The sequence below is a fragment of the Haemaphysalis longicornis genome, unplaced genomic scaffold, assembly GCF_048455015.1.
Source record: "Haemaphysalis longicornis isolate Haplotype H1 unplaced genomic scaffold, Haemaphysalis longicornis Haplotype H1 scaffold_9, whole genome shotgun sequence".
In the NCBI taxonomy this organism is placed as follows: domain Eukaryota; kingdom Metazoa; phylum Arthropoda; class Arachnida; order Ixodida; family Ixodidae; genus Haemaphysalis; species Haemaphysalis longicornis.
The window spans coordinates 19,497,673-19,511,378 of record NW_027526460.1 but is presented as its reverse complement, the minus strand read 5'-3'; the positions used below and the strand labels follow the sequence as shown (position 1 = coordinate 19,511,378).

Sequence of the window (13,706 nt, the reverse complement as noted above, 5' to 3'; positions counted from 1 at the left end):
GAGGGGTGATTTTAGGTGTGCAGTACCGTAGGACCGCACATGGTCCGTCCGCGTCCAAGCGCATAGCATTTGCAATCGCAAAAAATCACACAGGTACCGGCAGGATTCGAGCCTGTGTGGTAGAGCAGACAGAGTTAGTGTCAGTCGTCTTACCCATTGGGCTACGACCGTGAGTTAGTACCCGAGAGTCAAACGGCTTGCTCCCTCGCCTGTAACGGTGCGGAGTACCTTAGGACCTCCCAATGTCCGTCCGCGTCCATCCGTGCGCACACCACCATCAAGCGAACATCAAGCGAAATTCGATTTGAGCCGTGAGTTGCAGTTTCATTTAAGGAATAATCAAGGTGCAGCTCACGGCTGAAATCGAATGACGGTCGGGCCGCAAATGGGATGTCACTTGGGGCGCAACTTGGATTTCATTTCGAGTCCCCGTACTCCGCATCCTCGCCGTCATCCACGGAGTGGAGATACTGCCATTTTTGTTTCTTTTTCGCTGCGCGTTTTAGACAACTTTATTATTTTTTAGGGGCGAAGCCTCATAGGGCTCGGGCTGTGGGCGTCTCCTGTCGTCGTCGTATCTCGTCTCCTGTAGCCACGGTACTAAAACACCGGGGCACTCGTTTCCCAACGCCTCGCGCTAGAACGTAACGCGTACTAAAAGAACAAACCTGGACACTCGTTTTCCAATTCCTCGCGCTAGAACGCTTTGTGCTTCAAAGACACGAGACTTACAGCCAAGCTGTGTACTTCTACCCCCCAACGATTTCATCTACATTGGCAAAAACGCCAAAACGCCAAGAATACGCTTATACACTGCATGCTCCGCCCCTCCCCAGGTTTCACGTTAGTGGAACCTGGAGTTTTTTTGTTTGTTTGTTTGTTTTTTGTCCTCATACGACGGGCACGAAATATCCCGGCCGACCGAGATGACAATAAGCGTTTTCTTTTTTTTTGTAAAAACACGAGCTCAGAAAAGCTGCAGCAATAACGATCACGCACAGTTGGGATAAAGACAGACAGCTCTGTGATAGGTGAATGTCTTATAGAATGACGTAGTGTGTGACTATGTCGGTCGAAACTTCGGTACTTCGCGTGTTAGTAACGTGAGAATTGTTTTTCCCTGCACGTGAAAATGTCAGGCAGAGCCTAAGATGTCCTGGTACCATGCACGACGCCCCTGCGCAAAAACGTTTCTTTCTTCGCAGGAGCGTCCGGTAACGATTCCGAAGCCACACATGCACCGCACGTTTGGCGTGCACAGTTACATGAAAAATATTCCTTTATAGCTGTGATACGTCAATGGACACACTCACACAACCATACGTACACACGCACACACGCACGCACGCTCGGACGCAAACACTCACACATGTGCACACTGACTTGCGTGCGCAAGCTCGGGGGCGAGCTCCCTTCGTCGACACAGATCGTTGAACCGTGGGATTTAGATTAGCGGCTGGGCTTCGGTCGGATCTGGAATGGGGCGGCCGGCGAGGCCTTCGGGCGGGCCACTGCAGCAGTGTCGCCTGTACTCACCGTTGACGTCCAGGCGGATCGCTTTCCTAAGCGGCTTTCCGACGCCGTTGTCCACGAAACAAGCGTACCTCCCCTCGTTCTCCTTGGCCACGTGCGCGAACGTCACGCTTCCGTTGCTGCTCCGCACGGGCACCGGGGCCCCGGAGTCGCCGCACACCACGCTCGGCTTGCCTGCGCGAACAAGGTCGTGCAAGCGCGCACTTGCTTCAGCCGCTGTTGAATGGGAACATTGCGTAAGGAGGCAGTGCGCGGCGGCTTGATTGTATATATGTCCAGAGGTCGCCGACCGCTCTGGCCTCCCAACAAGCTAGTGAATACGTAATTCCGATTATTATTATTATTATTATTATTATTATTATTATTATTATTATTATTATTATTATTATTATTATTATTATTATTATTATTGTTGTTGTTGTTGTTGTTGTTGTTGTTGTTGTTGTTGTTGTTGTTATCTGTGGTGCTCCTTCACGTTGGGGATAATTGCGATGTGGTCATCTGGGCGGGATTAAATTCGGTAGTAAGAAGCGAGTTTTTACTCTGCGCAGTGTGATCCTAGTTCCAAAGCGGCAAACATTTATCTTAGTGATGTATGAAAGCACAAGTAAGATTTACTTTCCAAACAAAATTAACCCAAGCTTTGCTGTGATTACCCGCTCTCGTGCACATAATGCCACAATATGCAACACGGTCAATATTACACTCTAAGTGGATCGAAAAACACGTCGCTGTAATCAGATAATCCATATACGAAATACACAATGTATTAGAAACGTGGAGGTGATCGTGCGACTCCTCGATATTGGAAATAACTGGAAACATCAAAAATGGGTATATCCGTGTTTGACTGCCTTGGAGTCAATACGGTTGAAGGTGTCACCGATTCGTGGGAGGATGTCAGAGGAAGAAGCCGCGCTGGGCGCTTCCTTTCGAGCAGGTGCTGTCCTCGTTTTCCCGTGTGTACAAACAAGCGTCGGAATGCACGAGCCCTCTTTCTTCCCCCGTTTGTCAGTGCAGCGCCCAGCGTCAGGCAGGAAGGGCTCCTCTCGGGGCGTTCGTCGTTCCGCAACATTGGAGGCGCGCGAGCGATTTCCTGTCGCGCCATTTCCGCACGCATCCAGCGTCCCTTTAAAAGCGGGCGGCGGTCGAGAGCCACCAGGGTCAAGGATGACCAGCTGCCGCGTCGTCGACGGCGGCCACCGTGCGGAACCGCTCACTTCCGGCCTGCCCCGCCCCTCCCTCCACGCGCGGTTCCCTGTCGTCCCCCTCTCACTTTCGTCGCCGTCTTCTCCGAGCCACCTGAGCGTCTGAAAGCTTCTCCGTTTTGCCCCGAGTTCTAGGTGGCTGTCATTCGAGCTAATGGCGCCTTGCCTGGGAGCCGTCTGGTGTAACGGGAGTGGCTGCGATAGCCCCGGGCATGTTTATTTCCGCGCGTCGTGTTCATTAGAGGGAATCGAGGACGAGCTTCTTTTCTTGAAATTAAAGTGTGATGGCAGAATTTGAAATGGGGGATTTGTTGCTGATTCCTGGAAGTGCGCTTTAGAGAGCGATTGGAAATGTTCCGTGCGAGGAGTAGCCACGAAAAGTTCGTCTTCAAGCAATGCCTCTGGCGCGTTTTAGTGGTTTTCGGTTGGAAATAGCGCAGGGAGAAATTGGTGAGACAGATACTAGACTGAAAAAGAAAAGAAAAGGAGGTAACTTCGCGTCCATACGTCTACATCCCTTGACAATCTGCCGCATTCAGCAGCGCAGGGCTTTCATAAACTAGGTAAGGGCAGGTTGTGCCACTACAGGTCATCTTCTGCGCAACCAGTTGTGATGTCACAAGTCGGAGATAACTCAATTTCCTGCTGGTATGTGGACGAACAGTGGATCCAGCAACTTGTAACAGCTGGCTTGAACCGTTTCGGCCACGAAGAAGCTTTAACTGGGGATTTGTGACGTGCTACAGTGTGGCTATGTCACAGCAGAATGCTATCGATACGTGAGAGGAAACTTTGTGCCTTGTATACTCATTTCTGGGCACATGTGATCCGCGAACAAACGCTGCAAAAGCTTTAACCCTTGAGTTAAAACAAAGCTTCAGCTCATGTCTACGGTAGCGTATGTCACAGAGCGTCGTCTCACCTCCGGGGACGCACCGGCTCCACGTGATGGTGGGCCGTGGTCGCCCAGCGGCCGAGCATCTCAGCTGAACCTCGGTGCCTTCGGCGGATGACACGTCCCGGGGTTCGTCAATCCACTGCGAAGGCTCTGCGGATGCAGATAAAATGAGAGATGAGAGCTGTTAAGAGAGCAGTTTGATAGCAAGAATTGCAGTATGTAATAACGATGCCCACGACTTTATTTGGTGCGAGGCTATGAATAAATATTGCCGAACGGGCTACGCCTGTGTTTTCCATACAACGTGGATTTTTCTCTAAATTAGGCTGCAATTACTTGAATGTAAATTATCAGATGCCGTTAAAAACCAGCTCCCGTTCTTCTACGTCGGATGCTGTAATCATTTAATCGACAGGCATCGCTACAAGTTGAAGGGTACCAAGCAGTAAACCTTATTGTGTATCGAATACACGGTAATTGGTTTTATGAATAATTTACGTACAAGTGCCTACGAAGACCCGATCAGAGGAGAAGATAGGTGACAAATCAGGTTTCATAATGCGGCACCAATGTGGCTGGTATCAGCAAGGTAATGAAACAGCGTGACCTGTGACAAATTGTGAGCAAACTTACGCTTCACCTCCAGCGTTGACGTGTAGCGGTCGGTCCCTGCGGCGTTGCGCACCACGCAGGTGTAGTTGCCAGCACTTTCAGCGGTCACCGGATCTATGCTGAGCGTCGAGAAATCATCCAGCGACGTTACCCCTTCGCGGACAGTGACGCCGTCTTTGATCCATGTGAACGTCAAAGGCCGTGTTCCTCGTTGTATGTTGCAAAAAAGCTTCGTGATCACGCCCGTCACAACATCAGCAGGCAGCGCAAACGGCTGAATCACGGGCGGATCTGAAAGTTTGAAACAGTGCCGTGTACATTTCGGCATCACAGTGAAGATTTGCTCGCAGCGCGATCAACTGCGTAAAGAATCTTATGCTTAAATAAAATCTACTGCTCAAATAAGCTCTGACTATTCCCGCTGCAGGGCTGGATCGAGCGATTAGATATATTTGTTTGCAAATACTCAACTAAACACTTCTGAGTATCTATGCTTCGAAATCATTGGGTATGTAGGACAGGCAGTAGTTGTGGAGTGATCGGGCACTTCATTTGAGCTCAGATAAGTAAAACACAAACTGTAACGTAAGGTGAAGCTTACCCTGTTGAGACGCGGCTTGGTGGAACGCCAAAATCGCTATCCAGACGAGCGCTGTCCGCATCCCGTCCGTCTCGATCCGCGAGTGTGGCGGCCGTATCATAGCGGTATCTCTCTGTGGATGCTTCACCGCATTGCAAACCGCGTGTGCGCAGCTTGGAGGCCCACGCTACAACGGCTAATCTGTAGCTAATCCACGCTCGGCCGGGGCAAGTCGACGCATGAACGCTGACATGTCTTCTTCGGTTGGGTGCATTGAAGTTGGCAGCACGGACTTTTGGCGCCGCATGGTGGGTGTCGGCGTCACTGACGTCGACGGACGCTCTGCGCTGCTTGTGAGCGTATTTTTAACTGTGGCCCCTCACCACACAAGGCCTGGCACCGCTGGTGTAGAAACCCAAAGCGTGGCGCCAGCTGACGAAATGTATTCGCCTTGCAGGTCGACACGCCGCGTTGCTTGGCTTCGAAGTCAACCCTTACCTCGTACGAAGACGGAAACCGTTTTGGTGAGCCGTCCTCCGATGTCGTTGCTGGCTTCGCACGTGTATTTGCCGCGGTGAGCTTCTGTGAGCGGGAAAAGCGACAGGACCGACTGCTTCCATGCATTCGGTGTGCTTAGTTCTGGAACAAGAAAAAGACACGCATTGGTTAACCTTAACCCCGACCTTGTTCGTTACATGCGTTAAGGGGGACATTGCTAACCTGCCTGTTTCTTCCAAATTATTGTGGGTGTGGGCGATCCGGATGCTAAACACGTCAGGTTCAGCATCCCGCCTATGGTACCAAACGCATCCTTGGGCTCAACGACCCAGACTGGTGGCACTGCAACAAAGATTCAAACAAACCAATTGAAAGCTTCGGTATGTGTATAGAAGTTTAGCGCGTACGAAGGGCTTTGGATTGGCTTTGGCAATGGAAGCTACACACTTGAAATCAGTAGTTTGCCCTGCAAAACATCTGCAAGCCATGCTGAGACATCTTGCCGAGCCGCAATTTTTCTGCAACGTTAATTGAATTTTCCGCAATACAGAACCGGATAGTAATGTCGCTCGTAACACCAGTACAATTGTCCAGAACCTACATTTGAAAAGTTAAAATTCCGTAGAAATTCAGGACCTTTCAAATATTTTCGTTTCCCTACAATGTAAGCGATAAGCAATGCATAAACGTACGTCATTAACGATACCTAAACATAGGCAATGCAGAAGCATTCATTATTGTGGAAGTGACACGCAAACGCTGTGTATTTGGTCCGCTTCGCGTAATAACTGCATTTGGATGGTTTTCGTTTTCTGGATCCGGCGAACTCCACCCCGCTGACGTTAAAGTGTGCTAAAAAAAAGCACAAAGAAAAACAAACTGCCTGCCTTTTTCTACTTGCCTGTACGTCCTTGTTCGCTTGATCTATGGTATGTCGAGGCGGATTAAAATAAACTCGTACGAGTCGTGTTATAGCGATCATTTTATCAAACGAGACTAAAAATCATTCATGGCGAGTGTCTTCATGAGATCGGTTAACCTATACGCCGCGTCACCCCAACGAACTTATAAGGCATGTATTCTAGTTTGCTTATTTTCGTTAGAAGCTTCCCAACCAGGACTTTTAAAGTACAGGAAATTTAGAAATTTAATGCCAAATAAAACTAAGTTATACGTGCACGCTTTCCTAAAATGTCCTGAACCAGAGCTTGTCCGCACATCCAGGCGTGATTGCTCAAACTGAAGTCATTCTAAAAATGGCATGTCAGGTGCCTTGAAAAATTGAAAATTTGATCGGCACCTAAATAAATTTGTTTACCTCATTTAAAAACGACTTTTCATTCACCAATTATGTCGTACGTTGTGGCGCTCCTTGAGTACGTTATGAATACCTTTGTTTTTTTTTGTTGCGCCCAGAGTTTTCTTTGAGCACGAAAAAAGCGTTGTTGCTTAGGCCTCGCACTCTCCTTTTATTTCTGGGACAAAATGTTTTGGAAATGGTTAGAAAATAAGTTGGTGCTCACTTACTTTCCACCTTCAGCTGAACCGTGTGAGAGTCGCTGCCGTAGGCATTCGAAGCACTACAGGTGTAGTTTCCCTGGGAATCGAGTGAGGCCGAGGGAATAGCCAGGACGGACATGATGTTGCTGGCGTAGCTGATGTCCTTTGAGAAACTTGTAATGTCGCTGCCATCCTTGTGCCACGAAAAAGTGACAGGCGGTGTTCCCGACTCAAGGTTGCACGTCGCGCTGACCTTGTTCCCTGCCTTCACTCGAGCAGGTAGTTGGAACGGCTGGATCTTTGGCGCGTCTGCAAGGACAGCGGTAATCAAGAATAACTCATCAATGTGTTGATCTTGTGGCAGCTTTTCTAGTGCTAGGAAAATGAAAAAAAAAAAAAAGCACGACTGACAAATAAAAGTTACAACGCCAACCAAGATCTCTGGCAATGTCTTTTTGACGCGGAACTCAACTTATGTAGTTTACGAGCATCTGAACGTTGTCTTTCCTTTTCTACAAACCAATTCTTTGAAGAGAGGTTGGCAGTACGCTAATGTCAAGGTTTGATCCGCGCTTCTAAGCTGGTTCTGCCTTGTGTGTTGTAAGTGCTGTGGGAAAGCCTTAATTTCATCCAATCTAACCATGTGCAAGTAGTTTCTACCTAAAGCGCATACCTTCGTTAAAAAATTCGCCGGTGTACACTCGACGTACCTGGTTTTCTGGCGATGGTCAACGACGCCAGCACGGTCCAGAGGCCTAGCAAGCGTGGTAGGATCAGCATCGTTGCGCTCGACGAAGGACGCGCTCACGCGCTCGCAGTGGTCGAGATCATTGCCAGCACGCGCAGTCCGTCACGGGCACAGACCGCGTTTGCATGCGGTTGCGAGGGGAAGCACATGGCGGCACAAAAACAAAAGCCCCGCGGCAGCTCGAGGAGGCGGCTTACATCGCCGCGTCGCCCAGTCGCCATGCGCGCATCTTGGATGTTACGCGAGAACCCTGGGAGTAGTTTTGGGGTGCCGGTCCCAGAGCGTATCAAGTGGTCCCTTCTCAACGGGATTGTGGCGCCGCGTCGCGGAAGTTCGTCAAAGTTCGGGTACAGCCAGTGGCAAGTGTTTGCAGGTGAACAGAAGTGAACTGTGCTAAAAATGGAACATTGGTTACCTACAAGACTCCTCTGCCGCTTGTACTTGTGTACGGTGTTGTAGCAATGAGAATACGTGTGTTTGAAGGCTTACTCTTGACCAGTACGGACACCGTTTTCGACAAGGCAGTGCCGATGCCATTGGACGCCAGGCAAGAGTATCTTCCGCTGTCTTCACTCTTTGCGTCCTTTATGACGAGCGTCCCATTCTGGAGGAGCCGGGTCCGGTCTTCGGCGGGTGCCTTCAATTCCACGCCTGTGGGTTGTGTAAAGAGGATGCAGTCAAACTCCAAAACTTTCAAAAACTGGGAACGTGCACGTTGAGTCAGCGTGAAATGAAGCGCAACCATCACAATGCAATATTGAACGCAAAAAAATATCGTAGTTTTATAAACCGGATGTAAGGCTACTGCGCGAATTAAATGCTTATTCAGGATTTGCAGTGAGCACGCCTCATTGTCATCAATTAGGCATGATCGTGCTTTCATGGAATGGAAAAAAAATCGTTAAATTTGTGTGTTCAAATTCATATCTATTTGATCCCTTCCCGTTGTAAGCCTTTCGTGCGTGCTGTCACTACAATCTGCTAAATATGGTTAGTTCAGCTAAATGGTTGTGGTTCATTTACGGTGCTTAAATACATGATCGACATTCAAGTGAGTAAACAGGCGCACACCCACCTTCTTTTGTCCATCTCGCTTCTGGTTGCGGGTGCCCCCTCGCCTTGCAGTGAAGCTCCAGCGACTCTCCGCGCTTCAGAGTCACGTCCTGGGGTTCCAGCTCCCACTTCGGCGGCGCTAGAAAAGTACGCGAAAAATGTTTTTTTTTTTTATCGAGCCTTAGACACGAGAATAGAAGGAAGCAAGTAGTAAGCGAGCGTATCAAACGTCAGAGCGGGTATGAGTGTGAACAGAGTCAATGAATTGATTGGATGGAGGAAATGGGAGGCCATGGTTCATGTATAATAGCGGAGTGACGTGTGCAGGTTGTAATTGAAAACAAAATATGCACCCCCACTTTTGGTTGCGGAAACGTCTTTCATCTTGTGCTTTCGCTTATGCACGCGTCCACGTCTCACTTGTGTGTGGCAGCTCACGTCCGTAAGATAAAAAGGAGCAGCAGCAAGGGTCAAGTCACAAAGGTGGATTAGCCGCCTCATGGCTCAAGGATTAGTTTAGCCTTATAGATAACCAACTCGTACACATAATTATCCGTATAACGAGGCAGGCTTAATCTTATTTGAATTTGACGATGTAGTGAAAGCTTGGGTGAGTGAGTCGCTGGTATATTGGCGACACGATTGCGCAGCTTTGTCGACGTGATTGCACAGCGCTGGATGGTGTGAAATCATGCTAACTGAATTGAATGGCATTCTTTTATTGGTGAATCCGTCATTGGTAATTCGGAAGATGGGTGAGATGAAGTGTCGCTGCTGTACTAAGAGGCAGTACGCTAACTTGAACAATTAGCCGACATAATACACATAACTTATGCATTCAGCCAGTCAAAGTTCACGTGATTATCGAATGTAATAATGCGTGTTGCTATTGTGGTTTCAATAGGAGGATTGCGTTTTATGTCGATGGAACAAGGGAGAATAAATTTTGGGATCCTCATCTATTCCCGAGCATCGGGAATTCGCGTTGACTATTTGAATTTGAAAATTTGAAATTAGGACCTGGAGCACGAGTGACGCCTGGTCCAGCGAACCACCCGGGTAGCGAAAGCTCGCTGCTACCCAGATTGAGGAGGCCACCCAGCCGCTCTTGATCTAGAACATCCTTTATAAATGTTTATTCCTCTTCCTTCTCCTAAGTGTACTAGGTAATAATAACGGGAGGAGAGGCCACCCAGCCGCTCTATCATCCTTTATAAATGTTTATTCCTCCTCCTTCTCCTAAGTGTACTAGGTAATAATAACGGGAGGAGTAATCTGCTGAAATCACACAACGGTTACCTGCTTGTTGAAATTTGCTGTCAGAAATGTGGCGCAATCACGTGCGCGGTAAGCGTTGCACTCGATTTTTTTTGGGGGGGTGGGGGGAAGGGGTAGATGTTGAGGTTTAGGTATCGAAAATCTGCTCCTAGCACCGAAAACAAATGTAAACCTAGCTATTTGCCAACTACATTGCGTTTAGATTATTCCGAACGGAGTTCGGTGAAATTAACGACCGCAGTGCCCTGTGGTGAAGACAGAAACAGCACTGCAGCAACAGAATGGGAGACACTGGGCGGGGAATATACGCATACTCCGTTCAGCTGTTTTTACGCTGCCTTATGTGCCTTGAAGTGCTTACATTCGATATTACGTCTTGATAATACGCATGGCGGAAAAAAACGCAATGTCTACGTGGCGCAGGATAGCAAAAACTTGGCCGCAGGAAAAACAAAAAAGCTTTCTTGGCTGAATGAAGCTGTTGTGTGGTCATAATTCAAAAGATCTTATCAAATTGTCTACATACGCAGCTGTACTTTTCCTTACTACCCTGCGTTTGCGCAGATTCCTACAAGCACGAAAAATTGTCGACGTCTGAGCACAATCGAAATTACGTCGGACTGGTTATTCTCTTGGGAACATTTTACAGGTAGGTTTCTTCTTCTTGGATCGTAGTGGGAATTTTTAAATCTTTAATTTTGATGGTGTTTGCCGCATTTACCAACATGCAGAGGGAAAATTTGACATTCATCTGAAACGCAGCCATACGGGTACAAAAGAAACATTTCCTTTTCATCCGTTTGGCTGCATTTCACGCGTTTGTCAAGTTTTTAGGGGCGAAGCCCCTTAGGGGCTCGGGTTGTCGGCGTCTCATGTCATCGTCGATGTGGTCACGGTACCAAAACACCGGGACACTTATTTTCCAACGCATCGGGCTAGAACGTAACGCGTACTAAAAGAACACACCGGGACACTCATTTTCCAACGCTTCGCACTAGAACGCTTCGTGCTTCAAGCAAAGCTGTGTACCTCGACCCTCCAACGGTTTCATCTCTTTGGGCAAAAACGCCAAGGCGCCGATAATACACTTAGACACTTCATTCTTCACCCCTCCCCAGGTTTCACGTTAGTGGAGATGGCCGGGATTTTTTCTTTTGAAAAAACCTACTCCACCTTGAGGGCTTCACCTAAAGGTGGGCTTCACCTAAACTTTTTTGGTCGTCATGTTATCAGCAATATTCTAAGCAGCTCTACAGATTTCCTGACGTTTGCTAGTAAAAAAAAAATCATGACTGAAATATATTTTCGCGTCTTGAGCAAAACCCCCTCAGTGCCGTGTATATTAGGTGAAGAGTAATTTCGTCCGCGTTACAAAACTGCAGGATCTAACCAACGTAAGTTTAAATGCTCATAGTGGTCAAGACCTTAACTTTATTATAAGGAGCTCATGCTTTCTGCAGTCGATAAGTTTTTTATAGTTTTGACGCGAAAAATGCATCTCGTCTTTAGTAATGTGCGGCGGCGAGAAAGGTCTTGTCGCCTGCTCCCCAAAATTTGCGATACCACAGTTTTGGTGAGGGAAGATAAATTGGTGTAAAAGTTTTAGTATGTGTAAAAATACGAATGAAAAGGAAAAGTACTCGTGGTGGAAACAGTAATTTTCACTGGTTCGTGAATTGCTTTTTATATTATGGTGCCATGCGCGACTTGTGTGTTTATAAAAAAGAAACGCACATATAGTCGTCCCAATCTGTGCTGTTCGAATGATCCTTGTCACCTATTTAATTTGTAATCGTGTCCCAGGACTAGGCAAAAAAATATCGTAATACGAATTCAGCGTTGACTTTTTGGCAAAGCAAACAAATTCAATATTGCCGCATTGAGTTATTTCTGCATTTACGTTTTCATAACACAAACCGTTCCCGCGGAACGTAAATAGGTAAACGCTTACCGTTCACTTGTAGCGCAGCGCTGTAGCGGTCGTATCCGTGCTTGTTTCTGGCCACGCAAGTGTAGTTTCCGGAATCCGCCACACTAACTGGCTCGATGGAAAGCACTAGAATTGTCTCCAGCTTTGTTAGTTTCACAGCACCACTGGTGGCCACTTCGTGTCCGTCCTTAAGCCATTGCAGCTGCACAGGCTTCGAGCCCTGCGTGACGGTGCAAGTGACTGCTGTGCTTTGCCCTTCCGAGAGCGTCCCGGCGAAAGCGAAAGGGTTCACCTTGGGGATGTCTGAAATGACGAGGAAGAATTATTTACACACCAAGCGAAATAAGGCTGTCCAACTGCCCTGGTTAAGGCGGCAGTGGACCGCAAAGAATGCCTACCTGTCGAGGTAGCCGCCACGATGGCAGCAGTGATGGTGAACCACTGTATCGTCTGTGCTGGACACTTCGGAGTTCTCACCCTCCTGGAGCCATTCATGCTTTTAAGCGCGGTGTTTTGACAGGCGCGTTCAGCCTTTGAAATTTGCTTGACACCGGGAATGGCGGCTCGAGCCTGGCTTCATGTCTGACTGCGGATGGTTACTTAGTTCGCTTGACGATATTCGGTATGTACACCAACACAGGGACGCTGCGCCACATGTCGGGGGAGTTTCGGACTACGCTGTTGTCCCGCTGTCTACAGAATGTACGAACTGTTGAGTCAAGCTATGCGCGTTGACACGCAGATGACGCCACTTTACCGAAGTTACAAGGGAACACAATTAGCGCCACTTTTAAACACCATTTTTTTGCTCATTGAAGTGGCTACAACCAATCCGTTTAGTCTTCAACGAGTCCCAACGTGTTCGCTTACTCTGCAAGGTTAGATCAAAACTCAGTACCACGGATGGTGATTCGAATGGTCTTGTGTATTGCCGGTCCAACACTGTTGTCGGCTGTGCATGAATAAGTGCCCGCTTCTGAGCTCCGGATGTTGGGTATGAAGAGTGTGCCGCCCGCTGTAGGCACAGCGGTTGACGCACCGTCTGGAACGGTAAAAAAGTTTGCTATAAGCACTGACTGTACGAACGTGCCTATGGAAATGTGTGAATCGAGGTTTCACATTCCCACCTTTCCTTCTTGTCCAAGTTATTCTCGGAGTCGGAGATCCACTGGCGGAACACTGCACGGTGGCATTAGAACCAGTTATAGCCGACAAATCCTGGGGTTCGCTGATCCACGCCGGGGGAGCTGCAAATGTGAGAAACCTAGATTTGAAATGCGCAGACGAAAACCGCCGAAGTGCGCACGTGGGAGTGGTTACAACATTGATATTTACACTAGGCTACCATTCAACAAATAGTGCTTTCACATGAACCGGACCTGCGTTTATGGTTATAGTTGTTACCTGCCTTGCGTTACAAAGGCTTGACCTAACGACTTATTAAACGCAATATCTTTCTTTACTTTGCTGGTTCGATCGTCCGCGTGCAGTGCTTACCCCGGTACACTAGTTAGCAGTCGTGAGTAAATCGTCTTCGAGTGATAACCTCCGCAAGCATGGTTGAAACTCCAGTGTGCTTACCTTCAACTAAGAGTTCCGCCGTGTGCTCGTCGGCTCCCATCACGTTGGATGCTTTGCAGGTGTAATTCCCACGGTTTGACGCCCCCAAGCGCTGTATGATGAGAATGGAGACAAGCTTTGTATCCTGTATGGACAGGCCGTCAGTTTGTTGTAAACGACTTCCGTCCTTAGCCCAGGAAAAAGTGACTGGCGCCGCTTCCGTGACGACCGTGCACGTCGCTATGGCGCGTCCTCCCGCACGGACTTTGTTGTTGAAGGAGAAAGGCTGTATCTTCGGGGCGTCTGTC

At 48.3% G+C, this 13,706-nt stretch overlaps 2 protein-coding genes and 1 long non-coding RNA gene across 3 annotated transcripts in view; 1 reads left to right on the top strand and 2 right to left on the bottom strand.

The window, feature by feature from the left end:
* Positions 1-5,246, bottom strand: part of LOC144153099 (cell adhesion molecule Dscam1-like) — a 45,588-nt gene extending 40,342 nt beyond the window's left edge. Inside the window, exons 1-4 of the mRNA XM_077684761.1 lie at positions 4,853-5,246; positions 4,273-4,542; positions 3,664-3,789; positions 1,537-1,707 (exon numbers count right to left, since the gene is read on the bottom strand). Coding sequence (XP_077540887.1) covers positions 1,537-1,707; positions 3,664-3,789; positions 4,273-4,542; positions 4,853-4,952 — 667 coding nt within the window. The 5' untranslated portion in view covers positions 4,953-5,246. The remainder of the gene's footprint in view (positions 1-1,536; positions 1,708-3,663; positions 3,790-4,272; positions 4,543-4,852) is intronic.
* Positions 1-13,706, top strand: part of LOC144153101 (uncharacterized) — a 201,635-nt gene that overhangs the window by 151,984 nt on the left and 35,945 nt on the right. Inside the window, exon 3 of the long non-coding RNA XR_013319311.1 lies at positions 5,289-5,355. This is a non-coding gene — a long non-coding RNA (uncharacterized LOC144153101). The remainder of the gene's footprint in view (positions 1-5,288; positions 5,356-13,706) is intronic.
* Positions 5,317-7,873, bottom strand: LOC144153097 (cell adhesion molecule DSCAM-like). The gene is made up of 4 exons (XM_077684760.1): positions 7,540-7,873; positions 6,857-7,138; positions 5,552-5,671; positions 5,317-5,470 (listed from the first exon to the last, which is right to left on the bottom strand). Exons 1-4 carry the CDS (start codon positions 7,607-7,609, stop codon positions 5,319-5,321), a joined length of 624 nt encoding a protein of 207 aa, XP_077540886.1. The 5' UTR covers positions 7,610-7,873; the 3' UTR covers positions 5,317-5,318.